Genomic DNA, 25,400 nt, shown 5'->3' on the forward strand with positions numbered 1-25,400 from the left:
AGGGGACCTGGGAGTGTGGATCCTGACACATTCACACCCACACTGAGATTCCCATGGGATCACAGAATCATCAGATGGCTTGGGTTGAAAGGGACCTTCAAGATCACCTCATGCCACCCTCTGCCATGGGCAGGACACCTTCATCAGACCAGACTGCTCCAAGCCCCATCCAACCTGGCCTTGAGCACTTCCAGGGATGGGGCAGCCGCAGCTTCCCTGGGCAAACTGTTTTAGTGCCTCATCACCTTCACAGTAGAGAATTTATTCCTAATATCTAATATAAACCTGTCCCCTTCCACACATCCCTAGCAATTCCTTTATTTAGGAGAACAAACATTCAGTGCCTGAATGTGCTGAAGATGAGCCAATACAGGCAAAACAGCACAGTTCCCAAACCAAAATATTTGGTGCTTTTAACAGAACTACCTAGAGCTGCACTGTGTGGTCTGAAGCAGCTCAGGGAAGCACTGCTCTGCCTGCACAAGTGTGGCCAGAAGGACTTTGGGATTTTGACATGCAAGATGCAATTTCCAGTGCATCCAGATGCAATTTCCAGGGATCCAGAGCCTTGCTGCACACCACAGCGACCACCCTGCACAGGGGCTTCTCTGGCCCTGCCCCAGAGCTTCCAGCTGTTTGAGCAGGAACATTCAGAGCTCCTAAGCCAGATTTCAGAACAATGTGTAAAAAAGCCCCATCATTAAGCACCACAGTGTGCTCTCTAGCCACACTCCACAGTGCTCCACTGTTTTTCCTTCTTATTCATATTAACCAAAAAATGACACTCTTTAAGAAAACATAACCACTGCAAACCACAGCTTCATTTTTAGCTAGAATAAATAAATATATCCTTCAAATAAATAGAGAGCCTACCAGAACCACTGCTTTATGGCTGGGGAGAGTAAATCCCTGACCATTAAAAGGTAACATTTGAAAGTTCAATGCAATTTCTAGTTGCAAAAAATATTAATAGCCCCAAACTTCACCAAATACACCTGTTGGTTATAAAATTAAATGCAGATTACATTTGTATCTAAATATGTTAGCACACTTTATTTGTGCATCTTGTGAATGTCAGTGACTTCCTTATCAACAGGGGCATTGTTTTGGAGAGAAGCCTAACAGAAGGTCTGGAATGGCTGCTAGATTTTCACTGAAAACTACAGCCCCACTGAACCACATCACAGTATTATTTATGGTAACATCCTTTCTTTTCTGCCTTAATTACATAACATCTTTAATGGCACCAATCATCCCCACAGCACTTCAGCTAACACTTATCTTGAGCCCAGTGCCCAAGATGCTGGAGAACAGAGGAGGAATGCACACAAGCTAAAATAAAAGTAAATATTTGAGGAAGAGTCAAGTTTCGAAAGGGAAAAAGCCCTACATTGTAAGCATTTATGGAGAGTTAATTTCATGTCAGAGACTCCAGTTTCAGCCAAAATCAAATATTTGTCTTCATAATTCCAACTGAGAACATGCTGATGTGCTAAAAGCTTGCAGAGAGCACTTCTATCATCTGATGCCAGTGCAGGAGGCCTTGTGTCTGAATCCTGGTCTGGAAGACCCGTGACTAACTTTGTGTAAGCACAAAGCACTTGCTTCAGAGCAAAGTAGAGAAGATAATTTTCTACAATAGAAGAGCTTCTACATAGGGTCTCCTTGCATAAAGAGATAGCTCCAGAGCAGTAAACAGCTCTCAAGCTTGCTTTTGGGTTCTGTGGTGAGCTCACTTGTTAGGGTGAGCAAGGTGGACTCAAGCAGGGCACCTGACTTACCTCCCAGCTGAGCAGGACTCGTGTGTCGGACAGGAAGGACAGGGAAGGTGCTCTGCACTGGCCTGGTGGTCCTGCTGCCGTGGTGACCTCTGTCGCCTCCGAATACGGCCCGTACTGGAGGGGAACAAGGTATTATTGTTAATAATAATTATATACAGGTGTACATACATCTCCAAGCCCTTGAGATTGTTTCCAACAACACCACATGAAATTTTTCAGCGCACTAAATCTTTTCAAAGACAGACTGGGCTTCCAACACCTGGCACCAAACACCAGAGCTCAGGATGAGGCCACACAAATGACTCAGAGTTGAAGTGTGAGGTGAGCTCAGGAACAAGCAGAGAGCATGATCATCCTTTGTGCATCCTCCTGTCTAGCAGCAAGTGCTCATGAAAGCAGAAACCACCTCCAAATTGCCCAAAAGTGAGAATGAGCACACAGTAACTGAGGAACAGTTTGTGTCCCTCTGCCTTACCTTAGCACAACGTGTTCACATATCATAACCAGTTTCTCATGAATACAAAGAGGAGTACAACAAGAGCAAAGTCCATTTCCAGCTTCTTTTAGATGAAGTGCCTGCCCCAAGTTACTTGTAAAAGGACAGGATGTGCTGGAGCCCCAGGCTGGTACAACCTGCAGGGACACTCTGCTCCAGGGCAGCTCAGCTCAGACAACTCCTGAGCCCGTGGTAGGGGAATCATTTAAATGCAGATTAGCAAGAAAAAGGAAAAAAAACCAAAAAAACAAAAAAGCAATTTTCAGCAGTCTGGGAACCTGGCTTCAGCCAGCAGAGCGAGGAGACAGCACTGAAACAGCCTTTCTGAGGCCTCCTGAGTGGAAGAGTGAAGTTTGTTCAGTACATCCTCAAGTTAATTAGAAATCGTTCTCCAGAACAAAGGAGCTTCACTTGGAAGCAATTAGAGGAAAAACACTGATATTTACTTATTTTATAATGCAATTTTAGTGAATGTGACAAAAATGAGCCACTACAAAAAGGCACAGAAATGATGAACCCCAGAAAACTTCTCAGCAGATGTGTCAGTATCTGCCATCGAAGAAAGATCAACACCGATTGTTTTGTCTTACGAAGAAAGCACATGCCAAAAAATGTCATTTACTGACTTCTGCTGTTTTCAAGGGAGAATTTGGTACAGGACATCCTCCCCTGTTTTGCACCTGGTTGAAAAAACCCAGCCAAACCAGAACCAGCGCCCTCATTTAACAAAGAGTGGAACCAGAAATACTGTTCTGTCAAAAAATAATAAATTAAATTAAAAAAAAAAATTAAAAAAGGGAAGGCATCATATATTAAAGCTACCAGGTAGGCAGTGGCTTTCAGTCCAGCAAGCAAATCTAATCTTTCCATGTGCATTTAATTTTTCACAAAAACAAAACAGTGGGTATTTTTAAGACAAAACAGTTTAACAGTCTTGCAGATTTTTCCAATACCCAAGTTAAGTTTTAACAGAACTTCTCCCTGTAAGTGAGTAACTTTAAACCTTTGTGTTATGTTTGTCATCAAGATTTCCTGGGGAGAAACACATCCATGCATGTAGTTTAGCTGGGACTTTATGTAACACCACTGGAATGACACAAAGGCAAGCATAACCAACCCAAACCTCAATGAAAAAGAAAAAAGTCTTTCTGCAGATATCCATGGACATCAGACAGGATTTCTAATGTGTTTGGGAAGGTAGTTCTTCCAAGGAAAACATTTAATAAAAAAATCTCATTGAATCTATAGAGCACACATTTTTTTGAAATTAAAACAAAAAAATCACCAGGAATGTGAGTTTCCCTCAAAAACTGAAACTGCAGTTCTTGTTTTTACACACTTTAGACTTAAATCAAAAAGAAGGAAATGTGACAGAATGAGGATCCAGAGAATCCTCCCTGCAAGCAGCCATGACTTTTAGCAGGGATGTTGAACATTCGGGAGCAGCTGATTCTGGCCAGTCAAATCCCATCAGTACCCAAAATTTTTTTAAAAAGAGACCCAGGTCTAAAACTGCAGCTCTTATTTATCACATGGTTTTTCTTCTGCCCATCTGCCCCTCGTGCTGAGCAGCACTGGCAGCACCCCAGCCCGAAGCTCAGCCCCAGCAGGGCCAGGGCAGAGCACGTACCCCGCCGTCGTTGAGCGCGCGCACTCGGAACCTGTACGAGGCCCCGGGGAGGAGGCTGCTCACGGTGCACTCCAGCTCAGGCCCGTGGTACACCTCAGAAACCACTTCTTCAGGGGCTGTCATCTCCACACTGTACTCAGACACAGGGCAGCCACTTTCTGACTGAGGGACATCTGAAAGAAATCACATAATTTGTGATTAATAACAGTAGGGCGTATGCCAGAAGAGCCATTTTTTACTTCATATACCACAGAAATGTATATTTCTGCTTCTGTGTATACATACACACACAAATATCTCTCTTTTGTTGTGGGCACCTTTGTTCTTGCCCATGAAAACAATGTATTTGATAATACCTGCATGTTATGTTACAAGCCAGTTCCACAGACTCAAACTGTCTGGGGATCAGAAAAACAGCAGTCACCAAAATGCTTCCAGGAAGCACTTGGATGAATTTTTACACCAGTGTTGAAATATATTTGACAGTTTTTCTTATACAGAATTTGGCTTAACAAATGATGCCACAAAAATACTTGGATGCTGCAAGATTATCACTGTAAAGAAAACACTCTGTTGGAAACTGGCATGTGCCTTGTATTCTGAAAAATGTGCATTTTTTGACAAGTTGGTGCCATGACTGTAGTCCAACATCTTTGCAAAATAACAGGGGTCCAACAGATTACGTGTGGATCAAGATTTAAATGCCATCCAAACTCCTCAATATGTTCTAACTCAAATTTTGAAAGAAGTTATATATTAGAAGCACCAAAAATGCTTCTGCCAAGCCAACACTGCAAATGAATTAAAAAAAAAAAAGATTTTGAGTCACACTGTTTTTGAAATAAAAGGATAGATATTCTAGTGAAGGTGATACTTAACAGCCCTGAGAGGGACAGGGCTAAAAAAAAAAAAATAAAATGGGAGCAGAGTGTAAGGACAGCTGAGCTCAGAAATCCAACACTGAGCCACCACATCTGATGAGAAGCTGCACTTCGGACTTGCTCACACTTCACTGGGCTTTGCTGTGCATTTCCCAGTGAACAGGACACAAGCAGTAGAAACAAATGCTCAAGGTCTGCAGCAGAACCAAAGCTTTAGAGCAGCAGGATGCTGCACTGGCTTACCCCACTGCAGCTGCACTTCCCTGTGCCTCGGCTTGCCCAGGAGCCTGGGCGGGCGGCAGGGCCCCGGCGCGACGCTCAGTGTACGGACAGGTAAGCTCTCGGAGCACTGGGGAGAACACAGCTCAGTTATCCCTCTGAACAGATCACAGCTCAGTTACCCTTCTGGGTCAGGATCACAGCCCAGTTACCCCTCTGGGCCAGGATCACAGCTCAGTTATCCCTCTGAACAGATCACAGCTCAGTTACCCTTCTGGGTCAGGATCACAGCCCAGTTACCCCTCTGGGCCAGGATCACAGCTCAGTTATCCCTCTGGGCCAGGATCACAGCTCAGTTATCCCTCTGAACAGATCACAGCTCAGTTACCCCTCTGGGCCAGGATCACAGCTCAGTTATCCCTCTGGGCCAGGATCACAGCTCAGTTATCCCTCTGAACAGATCACAGCTCAGTTACCCCTCTGGGCCAGGATCACAGCTCAGTTACCCCTCTGGGCCAGGATCACAGCTCAGTTACCCCTCTGGGCCAGGATCACAGCTCAGTTACCCTTCTGCCACAACCACCCCTTTTAAAGTAAGCTGTGGCTACAAAGCAGCACAAGAAATTTCTTTACACCCATTGCTTCATGGAAATTTGTATAAACAGTAAAAGAGAGGAGATGCTATCAAGTACATTAGTACAAATACAATTTAAATCAAAGAGGAGAATTACAGGAATCAGGGTCTGAAAAAAGGAACCCAAAAGCTTAAAGGATCCAGCCATATGAAAGATAATTGTTACAACAAACTACCTCTTTCTGCATCTCCAGTCAGTACAGGGTCAAGCACATAAGAGTCTGTGGCCTTTTTCAAGCAAGTGGCCACATCAGATAAACATGGTCTTTTCTAATGTAAATATAAACAACTACAGATTGGCTTTGCAGAAACCAAATCTCACTAAATTGCAGCTTGCAGAAAAGAAAATTATGTACACATAGAAATCTAAAATTCAGCAACTTGCAGAATGAGATTAACTGCAATCAGTGTAGTTTTACTGTGCTACAGGGAAAACATTTCCCTTCTTTTGAAAGCAGAAATGTTTTACCAAAATTAGCAGATAAATCTCTGAAAAATATAAACCCAATAGCCCTTATTGTTAGATAATACCCACCTGACTGTGTCCACCAGTGCTGATACAGCATGCCCGGAGTTTATACAAAGTGCCTGGTTTCAAGTGAGTACAGGTGTATTCTGTAGCAGAGCCACTGTAGGCCACTTCCCACTGATTTGCTAAAAATAAGATATATCCAAGTTTAAAGATGTGGAAAGCAACACATTTAGCAGTGTCTAGGAGAAAGAAAAATCTTTAATGTGGTCTTCCACAAATTATGTATTTCAGGAAAATAATTACTATTACATGAATAATAACAATTACTATGAATGTTATTTCCCACTTGAAGACATAACAAATAGACAGACATGCAAATACATACACTTACAGATCTAAATAAATATGAGTTTTGTAGATAATGTATAAATGTGCAAATATATGCACACAAATAAAAATAATTCTAGATTTAGCCATATGACCTAAAATTCTGTCATTATTCATATAAAGAGGATACCTAAAAAACCCACTACAAAACCTTCCCAAAATCCAACCCCAGCTCACCCAGGAATCCTGCAAAGTACAAAACACTGTTTCAATAACATCATAAGTGTATTAATGATAATAACAATAATAACCTAAAGAGTCAGGATTCCATAGAGTAGCCACAGTGTTTTGAAATTGAGACAACTTGACTCAAGTTTACCTTCTGGGCTTCCTTGAGAAATCTCCAGCAGATACTTTAGGATTTCTGAACCACCATTATCCTGTGGAGGGTCTGAAAAAATAAGACAAAAATAGAAGTAAAAGATAACAAAACAATTATCAAACCTGTTTCTGATCCAGCTCCTTCTCCACAAACTCCTCCACATTAACTACACCAGGTTATTTGCAGCAGGAGTGGGTAACAATATTTTCAGCATGAATCAGATTAAGGCTGCTGGATAATGATGATCCAAACAAAATGTGTGGAAAAAGCACTGAAAGAGAAGCTGTGTGGAGGTTTTCCCCATTAACAAAGGAAGCAGCTGGAATGAAGCAACCTGAGCTGGCTTACCCCACTTCACACTAAAGCCATGAGATGTTATTGGCCCCTTGATCACAGGTCTGGTTGGAGGTCCTGGCCTGTCTGGGCTGGTTGTGCAGACCAACACTTCGCTGGGAGAACTCTTCCCTTCCACGTTGGAAGCAAACAGCTGAAACAAAACCACAACCAGTTTGCCCTTGTTCACTGCAAGTGCTTTTCTGGCAGTTCTGCATGGGACTTCTTTCAGTAATTGCACAAATGTCACCAAACTGGAAAGTATGTCACACCCCAATGTGTGCAGGATTCTAATAACAGATATTAGATTGTCATGATGTCTCTTTATAAACCACAGAGATTTCTTCCTCTCCTTCCATCAGCAACAGATCATGACATGTTTACGATAAAAGCAGTGCTGGTTTTCTCTTTAAAGAAAAAGTCATCTTTTTTAAATAACTGTGTCAATTTGCAGTATTTTTCTCGTAAGATAAAAATAAGAAAACTGTAACAATAACTTTGCTGGTTTTGTTTTGGAGGTATTTCTAACTGCTATTTACAACAAAGTAATTCAGAGTATCAGTAATCACACAATCAAAAGTCAGATCAAAGTTGTGCCTGTAGCCAGTGACACCAGGCTACGGATTTGCTCTGGTATCAATGCAGATTTGTAAAATACATGTTTCACCTGAAAGCAGGGCTGCAAAGCAGCACTAAGGGTTCTCTTCTCTCACCAGCCACAGCAGCCTTTACAACACTAAAAGGCATCATCTCAGAGCGACAACACAAAAACTTCCCAATTCTTTGGGTAGTTCAGGAAACTTCACAAGGTCTTCAGTCCCAGAGAGCAGGAAAAGAGCATTCCCTGTGAGGGTGGTGAGGCCCCAGCACAGGCTGCTCAGAGAGGCTGTGAATGCCCCATGGACAGAGGTGTTCAAGGCCTGGTTGGATGGGGCTTGGAGCGCCCTGGTCTAGTGGAAGGTTTCCCTGTCCACAGCAGGAGGGCTGGAATCAGATGATTTTCCAACCCAAACCGTGACTCCATGATTTTTTCTTTTTGTTGCTCCTGAATATACCAAGACCTAGAGAAGCCAGGTGTTGGCCTCACACACAGCCTCTGGCCATCTCCAGAGGGACACCACGGTCTGGGTGGCACATCTTGGAAAAAACCCAAAACAGAAAGCACTACACAATGACAAGAGGAAAAAGACTTTACCCTGAATTTATACTGTGTGCTTCTTCTGAGATTCTTCACAGTACAGGCTTGCTCCTCTCCAGTGTACTTTGGGTGAAACACACTATCCTAAAAAAATACAAAACCAAACAAGTTCTCATAACTGAGGAAGCTGTTAGTCTGTACCTACAACACATTAGAGCAACGGGGCTTTAGAGGTGAGTGCTTTTTAAAAAAAGAAAAAAAAACAAGAAAAAACCTTATATATTTTATTGTATAAAATATAATAAGATTATTGTTATACTACTATAATACTACTACTACTATTATTATTATACTACTATAATACTAGTTTTAAACTGCAAGGCCATGATACTTTTTCTTTAGAGGAAACAAGTTGCAGCTGCCCTGGATAATGTAATTTTGCTGCAAAATAAGCACAGAACCAATCCTGGCAGTTTAACCTGCTACACAACTGGAAGTGAGAGATGACAGAAGACAAGCCCACCAAGGAGCAGCCAGGAGGACATGGCAGATTGACCTAGCTAAGGACAAGCTGCCCTGTATCTCAGAGATTCCTGTGTGGCTTTGTAAGTAATCACAGATGACAGCAGAGCTAAGGATTCCTAATTCTGCTGTGCAGCAGAGCAAATCACACAGCTCCACCCTGCCAAGTACCCAGTACTCCTGGAAGGCCCTCCAAAGCAGCAGCCCATGCTGCTTCTCAGTCACCTCCAATTAATAAATCAAAACTCAGCTTAAGCAACACAGTGCTTACATTATCTTCTTCCTGAATTTCCAGGGTGTAGGAAATCACTTCTTCTGGCGTGCATCCTTCTACTTTATTCCACTGCAATGAGATCCACGTCACACCAGCTCGAATGAGCCGTGGTGCACAAGGGGTCTGAGGAATATTGCCTGCAGTGTAGCAAACCACCTCCTGGCTGTACCCACTGCTCAGAGACAGAGCAGAGAGAGAGGAATATTAAAAACCAACAAACAAACCTCCAATCCCCCCCCTTCCAAACAAAGAAACAAAGCAAACAAAAAGAACAAAAACAAAACATAAACAAACAAAACCCCCAAACAAAAAAAAAAAAAAAACCACAAAAACACAAAGCTAAAGAAACCTAAACCTCAGTCTACTTAGAGAAATATTTCACATTTTCAAAAAGATTTGGACAAAGTTCAAATTTCTCAGGTAGAAAAGATGAACACCCAGTTAGGAAATGCCAGAACTAAGAATAGAAAAAATGCAGGATAAATGCGTCTCTCAGTCATTTTTACAGATCTCACCACAATAACACTGGAAATATAGGAATGCCTAAAATTATTAACGTGATATTACCTGTGGAGGAAAACCTCACTTAACAAAGGGGAGCTAAAATATAGGGAATAAAGCCTCAAGTGTTCAACTTTTGGATGGTGAACCTGACATGCAGAATACAAGTTCTATAAACTCTGATCAAGCTCTCAATGGAAGGTGACATTCTTGCAATTCCTTTTAAATCTGTTTCCAAAGTACAACACATATTTTATGCCTTTGTCGTGGTTTTAAAAAAGTCACATCCTGAACTTAACACACAGAAAAAGCTAAATCTCCTTACTCCAAATCTTCTTTCTCAAAAATAAACTATTTGGTGAAATACACTTATATTTAAATAAACCACCTAAAACTGTAACCCAAACAAGACAAAAATCAGCATACATGCTAAGTCCACAAGCATTACAACAAACCAAAACCATCTCATGACATGAAGTGTAAGAGGACATTATCATGCTTTTATTTTGAGTGCTGTCTATAAAAGTAAGGCACGTGTTGCTGGTGCTTATCTCACAGATTAGCACAGAGCAGCTGACCATAAATAGTTTTTAGCTCACTCCTTCCTTAATAGCCTGAGGGGAAAGAAAAAAGGGAGAAAGAACACAAAAAAAAAACCACAACAAAACCCCCCCAAAACAGACAAACAAACAAGCAAACCCCCCCCCCCCCAAAAAAAAAAAAAAAAAAAAAAAGAAAAGAGGGGGAGTGGGGGATGAAGATATTTTAAAAATCTGGAATCTGACAAAGAAATGAGATGCCAGAATTGAGAGTTCTGCACAAACCCAATTCCCTTCCAGTTACACTCAGCAGCTCCAGCTCAGTCCCCCTTTCTCTCCACACTGAGTATTATTTCAATGGGGAGAGAATTAATCTTGCAAGAAGCTGGGAAAAGGGAACACATGAGTGATCTCAGTCCATGTCAGGGAAAACACAGAAACATGAATAAAGAAGCTTTCTAAAGCTATAAATTACTGTGAGGTTTGTGCTTTAGAAGAGAGAACAATGCAGGAGTCTCCCTCCACAAAACACATTGTTATATACCACTGGTGTTTCTTTTGTGTCCTTGTAATAATGATTAGATCCTGTTTAGCTAAGAAGGACAATAAAGGAGTACACAAGGGCACTGGATGTTTGGCTTCTTCACAGCTAAACCTTTCCTGGCCTGCTCTGCTTGCCTGAGCATGGGAGCACGCACTGTCCCTGCAGCACAATGTCTCTCTGGGCACACTCTGCCCCTCAGCTGCAGAATATTTCATCCCAGTGCTCCCTAGCAGCTCCCAGAGGATTGAACTAAGTCTGATTTCTCACCTATCTTCATGTGCGTCAGTTTGTGTGCAAGGAAAAGCAGAAGCTAAACCCTATCTTTCAGTGCCTTGGAAGTGCCTGTCCTCTCTCAGCCCTGCCTGTCTCTCCCTTCTTTCCCACCCCATCAGCCAGCCCTGCCAGTCTTGAATAAGGAAGGGACTGTACTGCTGAAAAGAGACAGAAGGGCTTTGCTTTAAACCAGAAAAATAAATATATCAAGATTCCTTTCAAAATCTGTAACTCAACTTCCCATTGCTTGTTTTTCTTGGTTCACAGAGGTCCCTAGTGGGAATTTTACATAACAGATGTATTCTTTCTGTATTAGGAATAGACCACAAAACACCATTTAACACCTCAAAAGAAGCCTATCTGCTTAGGCTGATCTCATCATGCTGAAGGTACACAGCAATTCCCTGGGAGGTGAAGGATATCACCAAGGAAAGCGCGACTTTCCTTGAAGCACTAATAACACAGCAAATGTCAAATATCTAACCCGAAACCATGAAGAGAAAAGAAACAAAAATCCCCCAGAAATTCCTCTTTATGCTGGCACTGATAGGTAAACTTTTCAAGCACCACTTTTTCTCAATAAAGTGTGCACCCTGAGGCACTCACCTAGTACCGATGTCATTCTGGGCTGCCAGCCGGAAGGTGTAACCCAAAGCCGGGCACAGCTTGGTCAGCTTGCAATGCTTCTGGCTCCCAAAGTAACATTCTCTGAAACCACTGTTCCTCTTTCCCTAGAAAGAGAGAAATCTGTAATCAGATCACCATGAAACAAAACCATGCCAGGCTCATTTTAAAAGGAGCTGCTAAATGATATCAGAATTAGACGTTTTCATAAAGGAAGCTGTGCAGGCACTTACAGCGCTGCTGTGCTCTGAAAATCACACAGATCAGCACAGTCTGCCTGCTGTCAGACCCCTCCTCTTCTCACCTTCTTGTAGTTGTGAGATGTGTCTACAGCCCCAGCTTGAAGAGCAATTTATCCCACTCACAACAAAAAAGTGGGAAAATGATGAATGAACCGAATCTCCGAATCTCCCCGAGCACAGACAAGGTGCAGCCAGCATTTCTCTGCAAGCACTGTCCTCCTCCACACGGGCATCCCTGGCTGGGATTGTTTCAGGAATTCCCTATCCCACAAGAGGGCTCTCTCTCCCCACGGTCCAGCACGGCCAGAGCCAGTGGGACAAGCTGGGTGTGACCTTTCCTGTGCTCTCGGGGGCAAAATTTACTCCCAGAGGAACATTCAACGTGCCAGGTTCTGCAGCCACCCCACTGCCCGGAGCACACGGCATGGGATGAGTGAACAGGGTTTGCAGCTTTGCTGAGGAAGTTGCTTGCCAGAGGGATGGTTTATGGGAGCTTCCCATCACCCTGACCTGGAGCAATGATCCATCCTGGCAAAGACAACACGAGGCAGCAGCCCAGGGGGTATTGAGATGCTTCTGCTGCTCCCAAATACTTCCTCAGGTACTGCTTTGTACCTCAGCACTGCTGAGCACAAGGAAGCTCAGAAGTTCTCTCCCCCACCCCACCATATTTAAAACAAAACAAAAGCAAACCCTTATCAATCCACTCCAGCTTGGTACACCCTGGGGCAGAAATAAAGCTGAGCTGCTGCAGGACAGAGACCCTAAAGTAACAGGGAATGTCTGGTGGACTCATTCTATGCCACACATGGAAAACATCAGATTGAAATCTTTCAGGAGAAAGGACATGGACTGCTCAGCTCCTCATAAATAATATCTACCAGAACTGAAGGACTTGAAAGGAGTTTTAATTTCAGTACTCAAATACAAAATGATTGGACAATTACATTATCAAGTACCCAAAAGCACATCAGAATGGAAGCCTGACAAAGCACATCCACGGGCTCCAGCATGTGCAGAAGACGGGGTTATGCCCACCTCTTGCAACTTCTTCTGACTGAAAAGCTCTGCTGAGCCGTTTACTAGTTTTGCCACGTGTCTGTACAATTTTTAATTTTCATTTTACTGTTTATAGGGCCAACAGCCTCACCTGCTGTGCCTCCTTGGGCTCACTCTACCCTCCCACACACTGCTCCTCCTCCACGCTCAGAACATCACCACTAAAGATCTCAAAAACACCTGAGTGGGACATGCATTTTTCATTGGCCCATTCTCCTGCCCCTGCCAATTTCTACTTCTCCCTCAGCCTGTGACACAGAAGGAAAAACTCCCTGAAACGTTTGTAGTGAATCTCCAGAAGGTGTTTATCAGGCTAGAAGCAGCCACACACATCTCCAGCACAGCACAACAATGTGGAGGCACTGAGGGGACATTTAGCATGCTGGCTAACAGCCAGAACTTTTATTTACACAGTGGGAGCCTCCACTTGTTCTAGAACTCCTTTACACACTATCTCCTTCAACTTCACCCACCTGCTCCAGCTGTAGCATTTCTGCACAGCTCAAATAAATTAAGGAGTGGAATTGGGAAAGAATCACGAAACCCAAAGCAGAAATGTTTTGTGAATGAGAAAACCTTTACAGATCTAAAATCCCTAGCCATAGAGTGCTACCATAGAATTCCTAGCTAGAGTTCTATAATAGAATTTCTTTAGGACAAAAGTAACAGGTGAGCATACTTCTCAGCTCAGCAGTAATAAATTTAAAATGCAGACTATACAAAACCTAATTAGAAATCTTATGTTTTAGTAAAATACCATTCATCAGTGCAGCACTACTAAAAATAGTTTTTTCCCCCTATGCAAACTCTTTTTTACAGGTTGAGTTGCCTTAAACTAATTTTTCCTCAACTCTTTAATGACTTCACAGCTTATAAATAACTGAAAATATTTAATTTTTTTTGGATTTCTGTTTAAGAACGCTTTTTTAAAAAATAATTTTCCTCTGCTGTTTTTCCAAGAGGACAAAGTGACCAATTACTAAGCATGTGGTTAATAAAACAATGCTGGCAAAATAGGGAAATCATGGAAAATCTCACCTATAGCACAATTCCTGAACTGAGAGCAATGGGCCAAGCAAACTCCATTTATCAGCCTGGCTGGTAAAAACTTTGCCAAGATTGCCAAACATTTAAGGTATCCTTAACTTTATAACAGTACAAACCCTGATAGTGTATATATTCCTCTTCTAGAACTGCTATTGTACATTCCCCAGACTCACTCAGAGACCAACTGGTATTCAGATTACTCAGACTGGCTGGTATTTTGGATTCTATTGGCACTAATTGGAGAGGCTGGCCGATATTTCTAATTATCCTGGCATTAATAGCCTGGAAATAGCCTCTCCGCTCCTGCTCTCCCAAGATTTATGAAAGCACTAATGCTGGCATAATTATAGACAGGAACAACTGGCAGGCTGGTACTGGCTGCCACCCAAGAGTCTTACAGCTTTCCCAGAATCCTTCTCCTATTCTTTGTACACTCGGCATCCAAGTTTTTAATCCTTCAAATAATGTTTCATAAATTGCTTAAAATACACTGTATCATTTCTGCAAGTATTTGTAATCCCCAGATTTCAGAGGGAGAGCGCTGTTGGACTTCCCCAGCCCTGGGGATGTCTTCTCCTGCCTTCTCCAGCCTGGGTTCCCCCTTCTTCTCCAGGACAGCCCACCCTGTGACGGACCATCACTGTCTGAGGAAACAAGGACAATTCAGCTCCACACAGCCATTCTAAATTGCACAATGCTCCAACACAGTGTTTAAACACAATTAAGACCTCTGCCTGCTATTTCAGCAGTATTTCAAGCTGCACACTCACTTAACACAGGGTGTTTGATTGTCTTTGGAGAGTGTATTTATTGAAGAAGGGATCTGAGGTTGGAAATTGGTTTTGTTGACTGAGTTCCCTGCAGCAGATCCAGTAAATAAACACAAAAGGAGGAAGGGGCCACTGCAGGTACAGCAGTGCAGGAACAGAGCAAAGTCCTGCACAAGACCTCCCTGCACAGGACTGAAGCAAAGCTCGGTGCCACATCTGTGAGCAGGATGCAGGACTGACATCTGCTGTGGCCACACCAGCATCGGCTGCTGTGTTTGGGTCGTGTTGGCAATAAAAAGGAACAGACTGAAATTCAATCTGACACAGAGCTGTGGAGCAAACTGTCAACAATTAGTGTAACACACCCTCAGATCTCTGCAAAGCATTTACTGTGCCAGTTACGCAAGGAACTGAATTTTCTCTATACACAAACACTTAGAAGGCAGCAAAGGACTTACAAAACATCCCTAAATTATACACAAACCCCAATTTTATCCAAAGCTCTCCTCTTGCATGTCTCACAAGAGCGGCACAACCACAGAACAAACTCAGAGGGCAGGTAAGTGAACAACCAGAGCTCCCTGTACCCAGCTCTGGTGGATCACCACTGAGATGCCTGGCTCAGATTATCAGCTGGTATAAACAAGCAAATCTCTGCTACCTCAAGGAATTTAAAACTTAGTGGCCGAACAAAATTATCCCCGTTTATCTCGATGTAAACTTAATAATTAACTACCCATCATCAAATCATTAAACAGTGTGGTATTGTATCAGTCTCTCTCTCTCAAGTAAATTAAAATGAGCTGCTTACTGGATAAGAATTAAAGCTGCTTTGAGTTCTACACAGAACAGGGACACACACTTCGTGAGAGGGATGTCCTTGTCTCTGGCTTAGGAACATTCCTGCCCTTTCCCATCCAGAATGAATAGGATCCTCTCACTATCCATATACACAAGAGAAACATTTATTTACCACCACTTAATCGCACAACGAGCATTTCACATCTAATTAGTAACAAAGGCCTGGTTCTTACAGCAGTGCCAGCAGCATTTTTCAATGCAGTTACAGTTTACTGATTTTCATGAATGCTGGCATCAGGGAAAGCATCACCTCCTTTTCAGTCATGTTTTCTGTTGGTATATTTTTAATGCTGTTTTTTCCCCGATTAGCTTTTTGCTTACCCTGAAAAAATCAATCCTGGCACCGCGTCATCAATTGATTAGTTGAAGTTTGTAAGTTCAAAGTTCATAGCAAAAGAGCCAGAAGGTGAAGTTTTCCTTAATTACTAATTCTAACTGATTTTTTTGCCAGACAACTAATGCACCTGTGGTGCAAGCCCACAAAGGAACCTGTGGTTCCAATCCAAATGAATTCCAGAATATTTGAGACAGGGGCTGATCCTTAATTCTTTAGAGTCAGTGGAAATTTTCCTAGGGTACACCCAGTGTATCTGAGTGACAATTTGCTGATCTTCTACTCTCCTATTAAAGAATTAAGTGTCCTTCATAGTTATATCTATTTTAAGAGATAACAGTTTAATAGCAAGGTATTACAACTCTAATTCAAAGACTTGGATCAGTAGAGTGAAAGCATTTGTGTTTTCTAACTAAACATGTAGCACCAGTTACATTACAAACCATGTAATTCAAACTGGGATAGAAAAACATAGGATAACTGGAATAGCTTTATGTACTAATAATTTTTAAGAGTCTGCAGGTCAGGAAAAATCCCAAACCTCAGAACTAAACTGAAGCAGCAGCTGGGTAGGGCTGGCACAGTAACATAGTAAGCAGTATAACCTTCTAGAATTTCCCACCTCCTCTAATTCTGGGGCTGTAAGCACAGAGCTGCTGCTGCTTTACAGCCAGTTTGTTTCTGCACATTCAAGTGATGCCACCTACACTCCTGGTGGCACTCTGGATACTACAGACTGCACCTCTGCCCCATAAACACAGGAGAACCAGGTGAGATTCTGCTGAGCATCTGACACACTCTGAGATCTGAGCTGTCCCACAGACAGACATCAGTGATTCCCCAGCCGGGAGCACAAAGGGGCTGCAGGAGCCCCTCTCTTGGAAGGTAATAACTCTGCTTGAGCTGAGGGAACACACTGATGACTGGGACACAGCTGGAAGTGTTGGTCTAGACGCCTCCATCACTCTCCACACCTCCCATGCCTGATGCCAGCTTTGTTTCCAGAGCCTGAGCTGCAGCCTTTGCACAAGAACCTTCCACGACCTGTGGGCCATGAGCGTGGCAAGGGCTTTCCACACCATTCTTTCCTAGGAAGGGACTCAACTTCCTAGGCAGGCTGCCACTTCAGGGTGTTTTTCCACCTTTATCATCTGACAGATTTCTTGCTCTCTGCTCTTGCAAAGCCCTCTCTGCTTTGCAGCCACAATTTAATTTCCTTCTGATCGCTGATTTCCCTGTGTTTATATTTTATCCTGTGCCTCACAGCTAATGAATGCTGCTCTAGCTGAGATCTGGCAGTGTGTTCAGTGTTGCCTGGCAAGCCTTCTCCCGTGCCTTGATGTATGTATTCCTTGATTTCACCAGGACACAGTGTGGCCTTGTGGGGAAGGCAGTGCTTTTGCTTACGTGGAGTTTACACAACCAAGCGCCAGGCTACGGGGAGCTGCAAGTGAATTCTCTTTTGTACCTGGGTGCCATAATTCCAGGAGCTAAATGCACTTCCCAGAGGCACGATCTGCCACGGCACATGGAAAAGTGAGTGCAGCAGCCTGCCAGCTCACCACTGCATGTGATGAGGCTCCTGCAAACCCAGTCAGAGCCAGCCTGCATCTTCAGACTTCTCCTTTCACAAGCTTTAATAGCGGGATTTAATTTCAGTGGCTTAAAGTTGCATTTCTGTCTCTTATCAGGCAAAAAAAAATTTTAGAGAAGCTACACCTGTGGCATTAACTGTCTCAGAACCACAGCTGCATTTCAGCCAGGAGTCCTGTCAAACCACTGGAGATGTACCAAATTAATTTGTGCAGGGCCATTATTCTTTCATCTGTGCTGGCTAGCTACCCATTATAATCTCAGATTTCAGGGCTGTTACTGAGAAAACAAGGTAATTAAAACAGGTAGACAAAGGGAATCTGGATGCCTTCATTTTTCCCATTGGTAGCTGAACTACCCTAAACCAAACTACTTTTGCTCTGTGAAAAATGGGTGTCATAACCATTCTTTCTAAAGACAAAACTCTTACCAAAGATCTGAAAGTCAGGAGGTTTTTAGAATTGCCCTATATATATATATATCCAAAATTACGATTAAGCTCTATGTAGTCAAAATTAACATTACAGTATTTGCACTCTATTAATTATCTGCTGATGGTCCTTCTTCTGACAGAACCTTCTGTTGCCTCCCTTTCCTTTGCAGGCTGGAATCATCCACTGCTTTGTGCTGCTCTGTTCCTTCAGCTCCAAGTTACTGGAAGCTTTGGAAGAAATCACAAGTGCACAATCAAGGTGCCATGACAATGCACCTAACAATCTAATAGTATCATCCTGGCCCATCCTTTTGGAGAAATCTCTCTTTATCTCCTTTCACACTCCCCTTTTTCCCTTCTTCAGTGACAACCTTTGGCTTTCCATTAGGTGCAGAGGAACAGCAAATCATTCTGAAGTTATTGTTCAACTTCAGTTCAGGTTCTGAGGGTTTCTCATCATGCAGACCCCACTAGCTGTGACAGTGCAAACAATAAATGTTTGCACAGTGAGTGGTTCCAAACACCCAACATGTAGCAGAACAAGCAGGGAATGTGTTACTAATGCCATGGTGGAAAACTATTCCTAACAGAATACTCCCTTTAGAATATTTTTAGACTACAACAATCCTCAAGAGAAGTTTCTCAGACTTTACAACCGAACACTCTTTCACACCCTTCATTTCCCGACTCATGACTTTTATTTACATGTTGTCCAAGCCCTTTCTGTCACCCAGTATTTATTCTTTTCTTTCAGAGATAATACTCACTGACTTATGCTTTCTGCAGAAATATGGCTTGCACAAGGGAAAGGGGGAAATTAGGGGACAGAGGGAGGACCCACATGAACACACCTCCAACAAATCCTGCACATCATCTGTCAGGGCACTCTCCCAACAGCCCAGTGCTCACTAACCATGGAAGATATTTAGGAGAAAAAATATTTCCTTTTGTGTCTGGAAGGGTGCTAATTACCACTACACAAAGGACATGTATTTCGACCCCGAGTACATTCTCTGTAGACAGGTCTACATGACAATAGAAGCTATCATGTTCTATCATGAACAGAACTGTAAGATACATCACAAGTAATTAAATAGTAAGGAATGCTAATTAAGAAATGAAGTACACCAAATGAGTGATAAAAGATTTCAAGGGTACAGAAACAGAACATTGTCTCTATACAAAACACACTGAACGGAAAGTTTTCCCCCAGCTGCCTTTTTCACCTTTCCAACTCTCTACCTAATGCCATCAGGATTTCATTTTCCTTTTTCTACTTTCTTCTGCATCTAATGACTTTTCTTTACTCAGCAAATCCTTGTAAAGTCTGAGTGCCATTTATCTGTGTATTTATTTCAACTAGTTACTACTTACCTCATCCCATTCCAGAAGGTAGCTGGTGATTTTTGAACCATTATCAATGGGTGCCTATGAACAAAATAAACAAAAGGTGTTTTGGGGAATAAGAGAAAACAGCTTCACCTCCCCCAGGCAAATGACTACATTTTCAAGTGAAACCAAAGTTCTGCACGTGGCTTGGCAACCCCTTAACGAATGCTGGGAAGAAGCTGGACATAATGAAACACATACATTTTAAAAGTCAAGTTGGTGCACAGGAAGGGATTTGTCAGAGTACAGCAAGTTCAAGTCCATTGCTGAAAAATGACTGTCTCAGCTTTCAATTATTTCCAACATTTATGCTCACTGTCAGTATTTTTACCCAAACCAAGTGTTACCTACCTTCCACTGTAAGGTTAAGGAGCTTTTGGTCCTGTGCGAGGATTTGGGTGGGAAGGGACACTCTGGTGCTGAGCTGTGAGTGGTGAAGCTTACTGGCTCTGAGCAGGATCCCTTTACCGAGTTGTACATTGCATATACCCTAGAAACAGTATTCAAATGGGTTATAAATGTGCTGACAGTTACAGTGGCACCACCTCACCCACAGTATTTAACCACCAAAGCACCCAGAGTACCATCCACTCCTGACAGACTTATCACAGATCAATGGCTATCCTTCACCTATACAAGAACACAAAATAAAAAAAGGAATTACAGCAGAGGAGGAACAGTGTCTTGTGCTAATATTCCCACAGACCCCTGAGTTATCATCATTATAATTTCTTTCCACCAGTATTTCCTTGCCTATTGCCAGGCTTCCACACACTGTGGTAAAATCCTCCTTGAAATACAACAAAAAAAAGGTATCAGCTTTAATGCCTGGTTTACACTTGTTCCACATGTACCATGTTGAGTGCAGGTGTCTGTTGCTCTCCTTCCATGGCTACAATCTTCTCCTACAGAACTTGGGCATCAACATTTAGTGGCCCTCCATGGACTAGAACTAACACAGGTCAGCAACATTGCTGTGATTAAATAAAAATCTTCAAAGCAGATTTGATCTCAGGCAAATCCTCTATATGTCAGCACAGAACACACAATACCAAGTAATATGGGAAAGCAAATAGGATATAGTTGAGCACTTCCTCACGAGGTGCTTTTCTCTGAAAAAGTAATGACGTTATTTTTTCCCTTCACATTTTCCATGCAGTAAAAGAAAAGTGCAAATTGGATGTCTTCTACTCAAAAAAAAGTTCAGGCCATGACCAGACAATGACCTCTGAGTTGGCTGTAGCTATTGTGTGCCTGAATGCAGAGCTAAAGAAAGGGCAATTTCTAAATTTGTTTTCAGTAGATAAGAGTAATTTATGTACAATGGCCACCTACGTAGAATCAAACCTTCTGGGGGAGGCAGACAAGAACTGCTCTGGTGCTGCTTTACACATCACCTGTTAGCAGGCAGGAGCAACAAGAAATGCAGTTAATTAATTGAGTCTGCATCTGGCAAGTGGCACATGTGTGTGCTGGAAACAAGCATGGCCCGGCGTCCAACACACACCACAAGGGAAATAAAACTGTGTGAAAACGAGCTCAAGGGGCATCTTCTGCAAGCCACTGAAACACTGAGCACAGAAACAATACACCTGGAGGGAAGCAGGTGGTGCTTCAGAGCAAACCAGGTTGTTCCAGGCTGTCCCAGGGCCCAGCAGGGCAGAAATGAGCACAAGCACCTTGTCCAGTAGAGACAAAGCCCTGAGAGATGCTGCCAAGGTCAAGGAGACCCAAGGCGATCTGCCCAGTAACTGCTAGCCCCATAAATTTCTTTACTCAACAGATTTATTTCTTCACAGCCATTAATACATAATGCAGGTTCAGTGAAGGAAAAAAACAAACCCAAAACTATGGTGGAAAGCAAACAGCCAGTGTTGCAGTGTCAGCTCACTCCACTACAAACAATGCTGCTGCTTTGCAAGTCTGACTTTTGTATTTAATCACACCTTTTCAAACAGAAGTTATTGTTAACTTTTCACAAACAACCTGTATTTTGGCAAACCAGCAAGAAGGTGGAGGGAACTGGAGACAGGGAGGAAGAAGTCAGCCAAGACCTGGGGCAGTTACCCACAACACCCCTAAAAATGACTGAGACCTCAGCCCAGCTGTGCATGCTGACCTCTCTGGTGTTTGAAGCTGGCTTCAAAAAAGATGTTCAATGCTCAGAAGGAAGCTCAGCAGTGTTTAACAACATTCTCCTTGTTACAATCCCTTTGCTGCTAAGGGCAAGACTCTGCCCCACTTGGGAGCTGAATCTTTTCCTCATTTATGAAAAGTTCCTTCTGGTCTTGAGCTTCTACTTGAAAAGTTCATTTTAGGGCTCCACTAGAATCAATCCTTAAAAATAAAGACAATCTACAGTATCAGAGCTAGATGGACACATTTTGGTGTTGGATTTTTTGTTTTTTAGAGCTCAGAAGCAAGGTATTTGCTCTTTCAAGTTTTACAAACAGGTGCAACCTTGATGTGAAACAGTGTGCCGAACCTAACCCTTGTCTGGAAAAACAGACAGGAGTGAAAGGATGTTTTTTTAAAAGGATAATGAGGGCAAGTGAACAGGATGCAAATTCAAAGCCTTGGTTCATAAATAAAGTCTTTTAAAAAAGCAACATGAGCAGGTAACACAGTGTTAAAACCACCAGAGAACAAAACTAGAATGTGTTAATAGTTAATAAATGTGTAAAACACTTTCAGAATCAAAGAGAAATATGTTATGAAAATATCAGCACAGCTCAGTGTTGAGAATCCATTTTTTTATTGGAATAAATGCTGAAGTGACTATGGTCAAATGGATCTGTATTCAGCAGATTTACTTCCCAAAGCGTGGCCTACTTTTTTCATATGAAAAAAGCATGGAGTGCTTTCAGTGTTCATGCTACAAAAGCTGAAAAAACACCAGTTGCTTGAGTCAAATTTTTAAATTACCTCAGATATCCTACTTTCATACATAAGCACTTCCAGGCCTGTTATCCATACAGAAATACAGATACATAAACTTCTTTTGGCCTCTTACAACACAATGACAACAACACAACAGAAGACATTGTTCAAAAAGCACTCTCATAGCCCAAGATAAAATCTAAAATATTTATTAACCACTGCAAAACACCTACAGAGGTGACCATTAAGTTCTTGAAGTATACTGTATATTTACTTTAAAATCTTTCACATTTATTCCCATATAATTGAAGAGTTTATATTTAAGTGACATTCAAATGACGCTAACTCACCTGACATGATAATCTGTTGCTGGCCTAAGGTCCTTCAGGTGATATTCTAATTCTTCTCCACTGTAGGAAAGAAATCCAAACCAACCAATTAATAAATTATGAAAAGCAGTATCACACTTTGCACAGCTAGTGACTTTCTAGTGATATAATTTAAAAGAAGAGAAATAATCCCTCCAAAGAGAAACAGGAGCAAGGCACATACCAACAATTTGTCAATACACTTCATGTTTCTTGAAAACTTCATGAAACTCCATAAGCACAGAAGAAAAGAACTACTCACACCAATTTATTCACTAAATATATGGGTTTATTTCAATGCTATCTTATATTTTGCTGATATTTGTATAAAGCTCATTGTGGTTTTCAACCCTCACGGAGCTGAAAAGAGCAAAACCCAAACATTATTGTTGTAGTTCTTGTATATTCCCTATTCAAAATACTTTATACAAAGTGACCCATTGAACTTCAGAGGGAGAAGAAGAGTTTCTTGCACAACTGTTTCACTTATTGCTTTCTCCTCCAGAACCACGCTCCCTATGAGGACCACAGCAAGAAGACATTTAATTAACGCCCAAACAGCTGGACCCAGCACTCTTTCAATACCAAGACAACTTAAAGCAAAGTGTTTTAGACATTTTAAGAAAAAAACAGCATACAATCTATTAATTTCAAAAGCAGCCAACATAGTTAGGGCTATTCTTTTTCCTTCTGGCTTGTTTGCTGGTAAATGAACACTGGGCTCAGTCATGTGTTGCCAAATCTGTGAAGATTAAGGTACGGGTCAGTGCTTAATAAGTAATAGCCATCTCATGTAAGAGCTTGGCTTATTCATGATTTTATTAAAATATGGGAAACAAGAAAGCTCTCAATTTAGCATAAAGAAATATTTCATAGCTAGCTGGACAAATACAGGGAGATGTCTCAAAATCAATAGAAACAAAATCCACCAGAAAGCACATGCCTGCTGGGTTGCCAGAAATCCACCAGAAAGCCTTCTATTTTTTATTTCATATAATACAGTGCTCTGCAAATCCAGTTTTTCCCCTCTGAAATGAGTGCACCTCCTTCCAAAGACAATGTATTCAACATATTGCAGACTCTCTTCTGCCTATAGTAATAACAATTACTGCTGCTCCTGATGGAACATACCACATCAAGCTAAAGGCTGCGCTCTGGCCAGCAGCAGGAGACACATCACCACCAGCAGCTTTAAAACAGATGCACATTTCACAACCAGGGGAAAATGTGCAACCATCAAGCACAAGAAGTACTAGAAAGTGTCCTTCCCACTTTAAATGCTCAGCAGAACACACTTGACTATGGAGATGCTCACATTGGCTCACAAACAGCTGCTGTAAATGCCAGAAAGAGTAAAATCAGGCAGCTTTTCCCTGGTTAATACACCCTTTTTGTATTATCCAAGACCTGCCTTCAGCATACCAAGAAGAATACCCCAATTCACAGGACATCTTAAAAAAGGAGATGGCTTGGTCTCAAGAGGTAATTCCTTAAATGCTCTATCACCTGGACTTTATTTAATGAGATTTGGGAAGGATTAGCTATTTCACAATAGCCAAGGTCACATCTCCAAATTCTCTTTCCTAGACGTCATTAGCAGGGAAAAAGAAAGGCATAACACCATATGTACTTGATCACAGAATGAGCTCAGAGGATCACTGCAAGGAGACACAGAGAAATCCCTCAGAACTTTTACTGAAGCCTGCTGAGAGCCAAGTATTCGGATTTTTCTGGGGAGCCTCTGTAACCTACTGACTGCTGTACTCCCTCCTCTGCTCATCTAAGACACTACAAAGCAGCAAAGCCCTCATGTTTTTCCTGTTAGCTGAAATAACAAGATTTTACTGTTCTAAACTCTGTGAGTCCATACAAAACTACCCCATTAGGAAGACAGCTCTCCTGCCTGCACTGTGTACACAAAAGGTTTTGACATTCAGCATAGAAGAAAAAGTAACCTTTTCACTGGATCCTTTTCACAGGATCTGCCACGTGCCAGGGACGTGGGATGGGGTGGCAATTAGGAACCTCAGGACATGCACTCCACCAGCTCCCTGCAAGCTCCTCTGGAGAGGAAACAGGATGCTCAAATGTGCCTTTCTTCTGTGACTGATGGCCATGCCAGGATACACCCTGAAAAGCTCAGAGAATTTACTCCTAATTTAAAAAAAAAAAAATTGTAAAAATGATGGTTTTTACCTGTAAATGGTCTTGTATTTTCCATCCCTCCCTTTATCTGATAAGGCAACCTCGTAGGTACAGGTGTAAGGCAAACCGTTGTTGTGTCTATCTGCATTGAGAAGGCCAGTGGGAGGTGACCAGGAAAGCAAAACCGTTCTTGCTTGGATATTTGTAACCTATAAAAGAAACATCAGTTACCTGAAATCCGAGGAAAAAACACTGTTCTGTAAGCATTCGCTTTTTGCCTGCGTCTTCACAATCAATTTCTTACAAAATAGAAATTTCAGAGCTAGAAAGTAAAGGGTCAGAAATGATTGACAACACAAACAAAAACACAGATTCATGGCAAAAAGTGATCTCTAACAGATGAGAAATACAGAGAGGTTCCCCTGCAGTGAACTGGCTGGTCACTGTCTGAGCATCCAGCAAAGGATGTCTCTGGAGGTACCTGCTGCTGTGGCCATTCCCAGAAGGGAACTGGAAACTAAGTGGAACCAAGGCTTTAACCTATAGATCATTTTATTTGCCATTATTTTTCTAAAGTTTTTGTTGGGGAGCTTTTTCAAAGAAACTCTGATGGCTTTTTCAGTCATCCTGCTCCTTCTTGCCACTTGAAACCACAATAACTCAACAGCAAATAAGTAGAAAAACCCAATTCATCCCAAAAATTCATGCT

The 25,400-nt window shown here is 42.1% G+C and overlaps 1 protein-coding gene across 1 annotated transcript in view; it reads right to left on the reverse strand.

Annotated features, from left to right (window-relative positions):
- The window catches only part of FNDC3B (fibronectin type III domain containing 3B), a 183,690-nt gene that overhangs the window by 33,364 nt on the left and 124,926 nt on the right, over positions 1 to 25,400 (reverse strand). Inside the window, exons 8-20 of the mRNA XM_005525084.3 lie at positions 24,743 to 24,900; positions 22,529 to 22,588; positions 19,650 to 19,788; positions 19,284 to 19,337; positions 11,553 to 11,677; positions 9,087 to 9,261; positions 8,351 to 8,437; positions 7,171 to 7,309; positions 6,820 to 6,891; positions 6,177 to 6,295; positions 5,032 to 5,137; positions 3,908 to 4,080; positions 1,782 to 1,895 (exon numbers count right to left, since the gene is read on the reverse strand). Of these exons, the coding sequence (XP_005525141.1) occupies positions 1,782 to 1,895; positions 3,908 to 4,080; positions 5,032 to 5,137; positions 6,177 to 6,295; positions 6,820 to 6,891; positions 7,171 to 7,309; positions 8,351 to 8,437; positions 9,087 to 9,261; positions 11,553 to 11,677; positions 19,284 to 19,337; positions 19,650 to 19,788; positions 22,529 to 22,588; positions 24,743 to 24,900 (1,521 nt within the window). The remainder of the gene's footprint in view (positions 1 to 1,781; positions 1,896 to 3,907; positions 4,081 to 5,031; positions 5,138 to 6,176; positions 6,296 to 6,819; positions 6,892 to 7,170; positions 7,310 to 8,350; positions 8,438 to 9,086; positions 9,262 to 11,552; positions 11,678 to 19,283; positions 19,338 to 19,649; positions 19,789 to 22,528; positions 22,589 to 24,742; positions 24,901 to 25,400) is intronic.

This window comes from Pseudopodoces humilis, chromosome 11 (genome assembly GCF_049639895.1).
Source record: "Pseudopodoces humilis isolate 2021_Gansu_Grassland_sample_001 chromosome 11, ASM4963989v1, whole genome shotgun sequence".
Lineage (NCBI taxonomy): Eukaryota > Metazoa > Chordata > Aves > Passeriformes > Paridae > Pseudopodoces > Pseudopodoces humilis.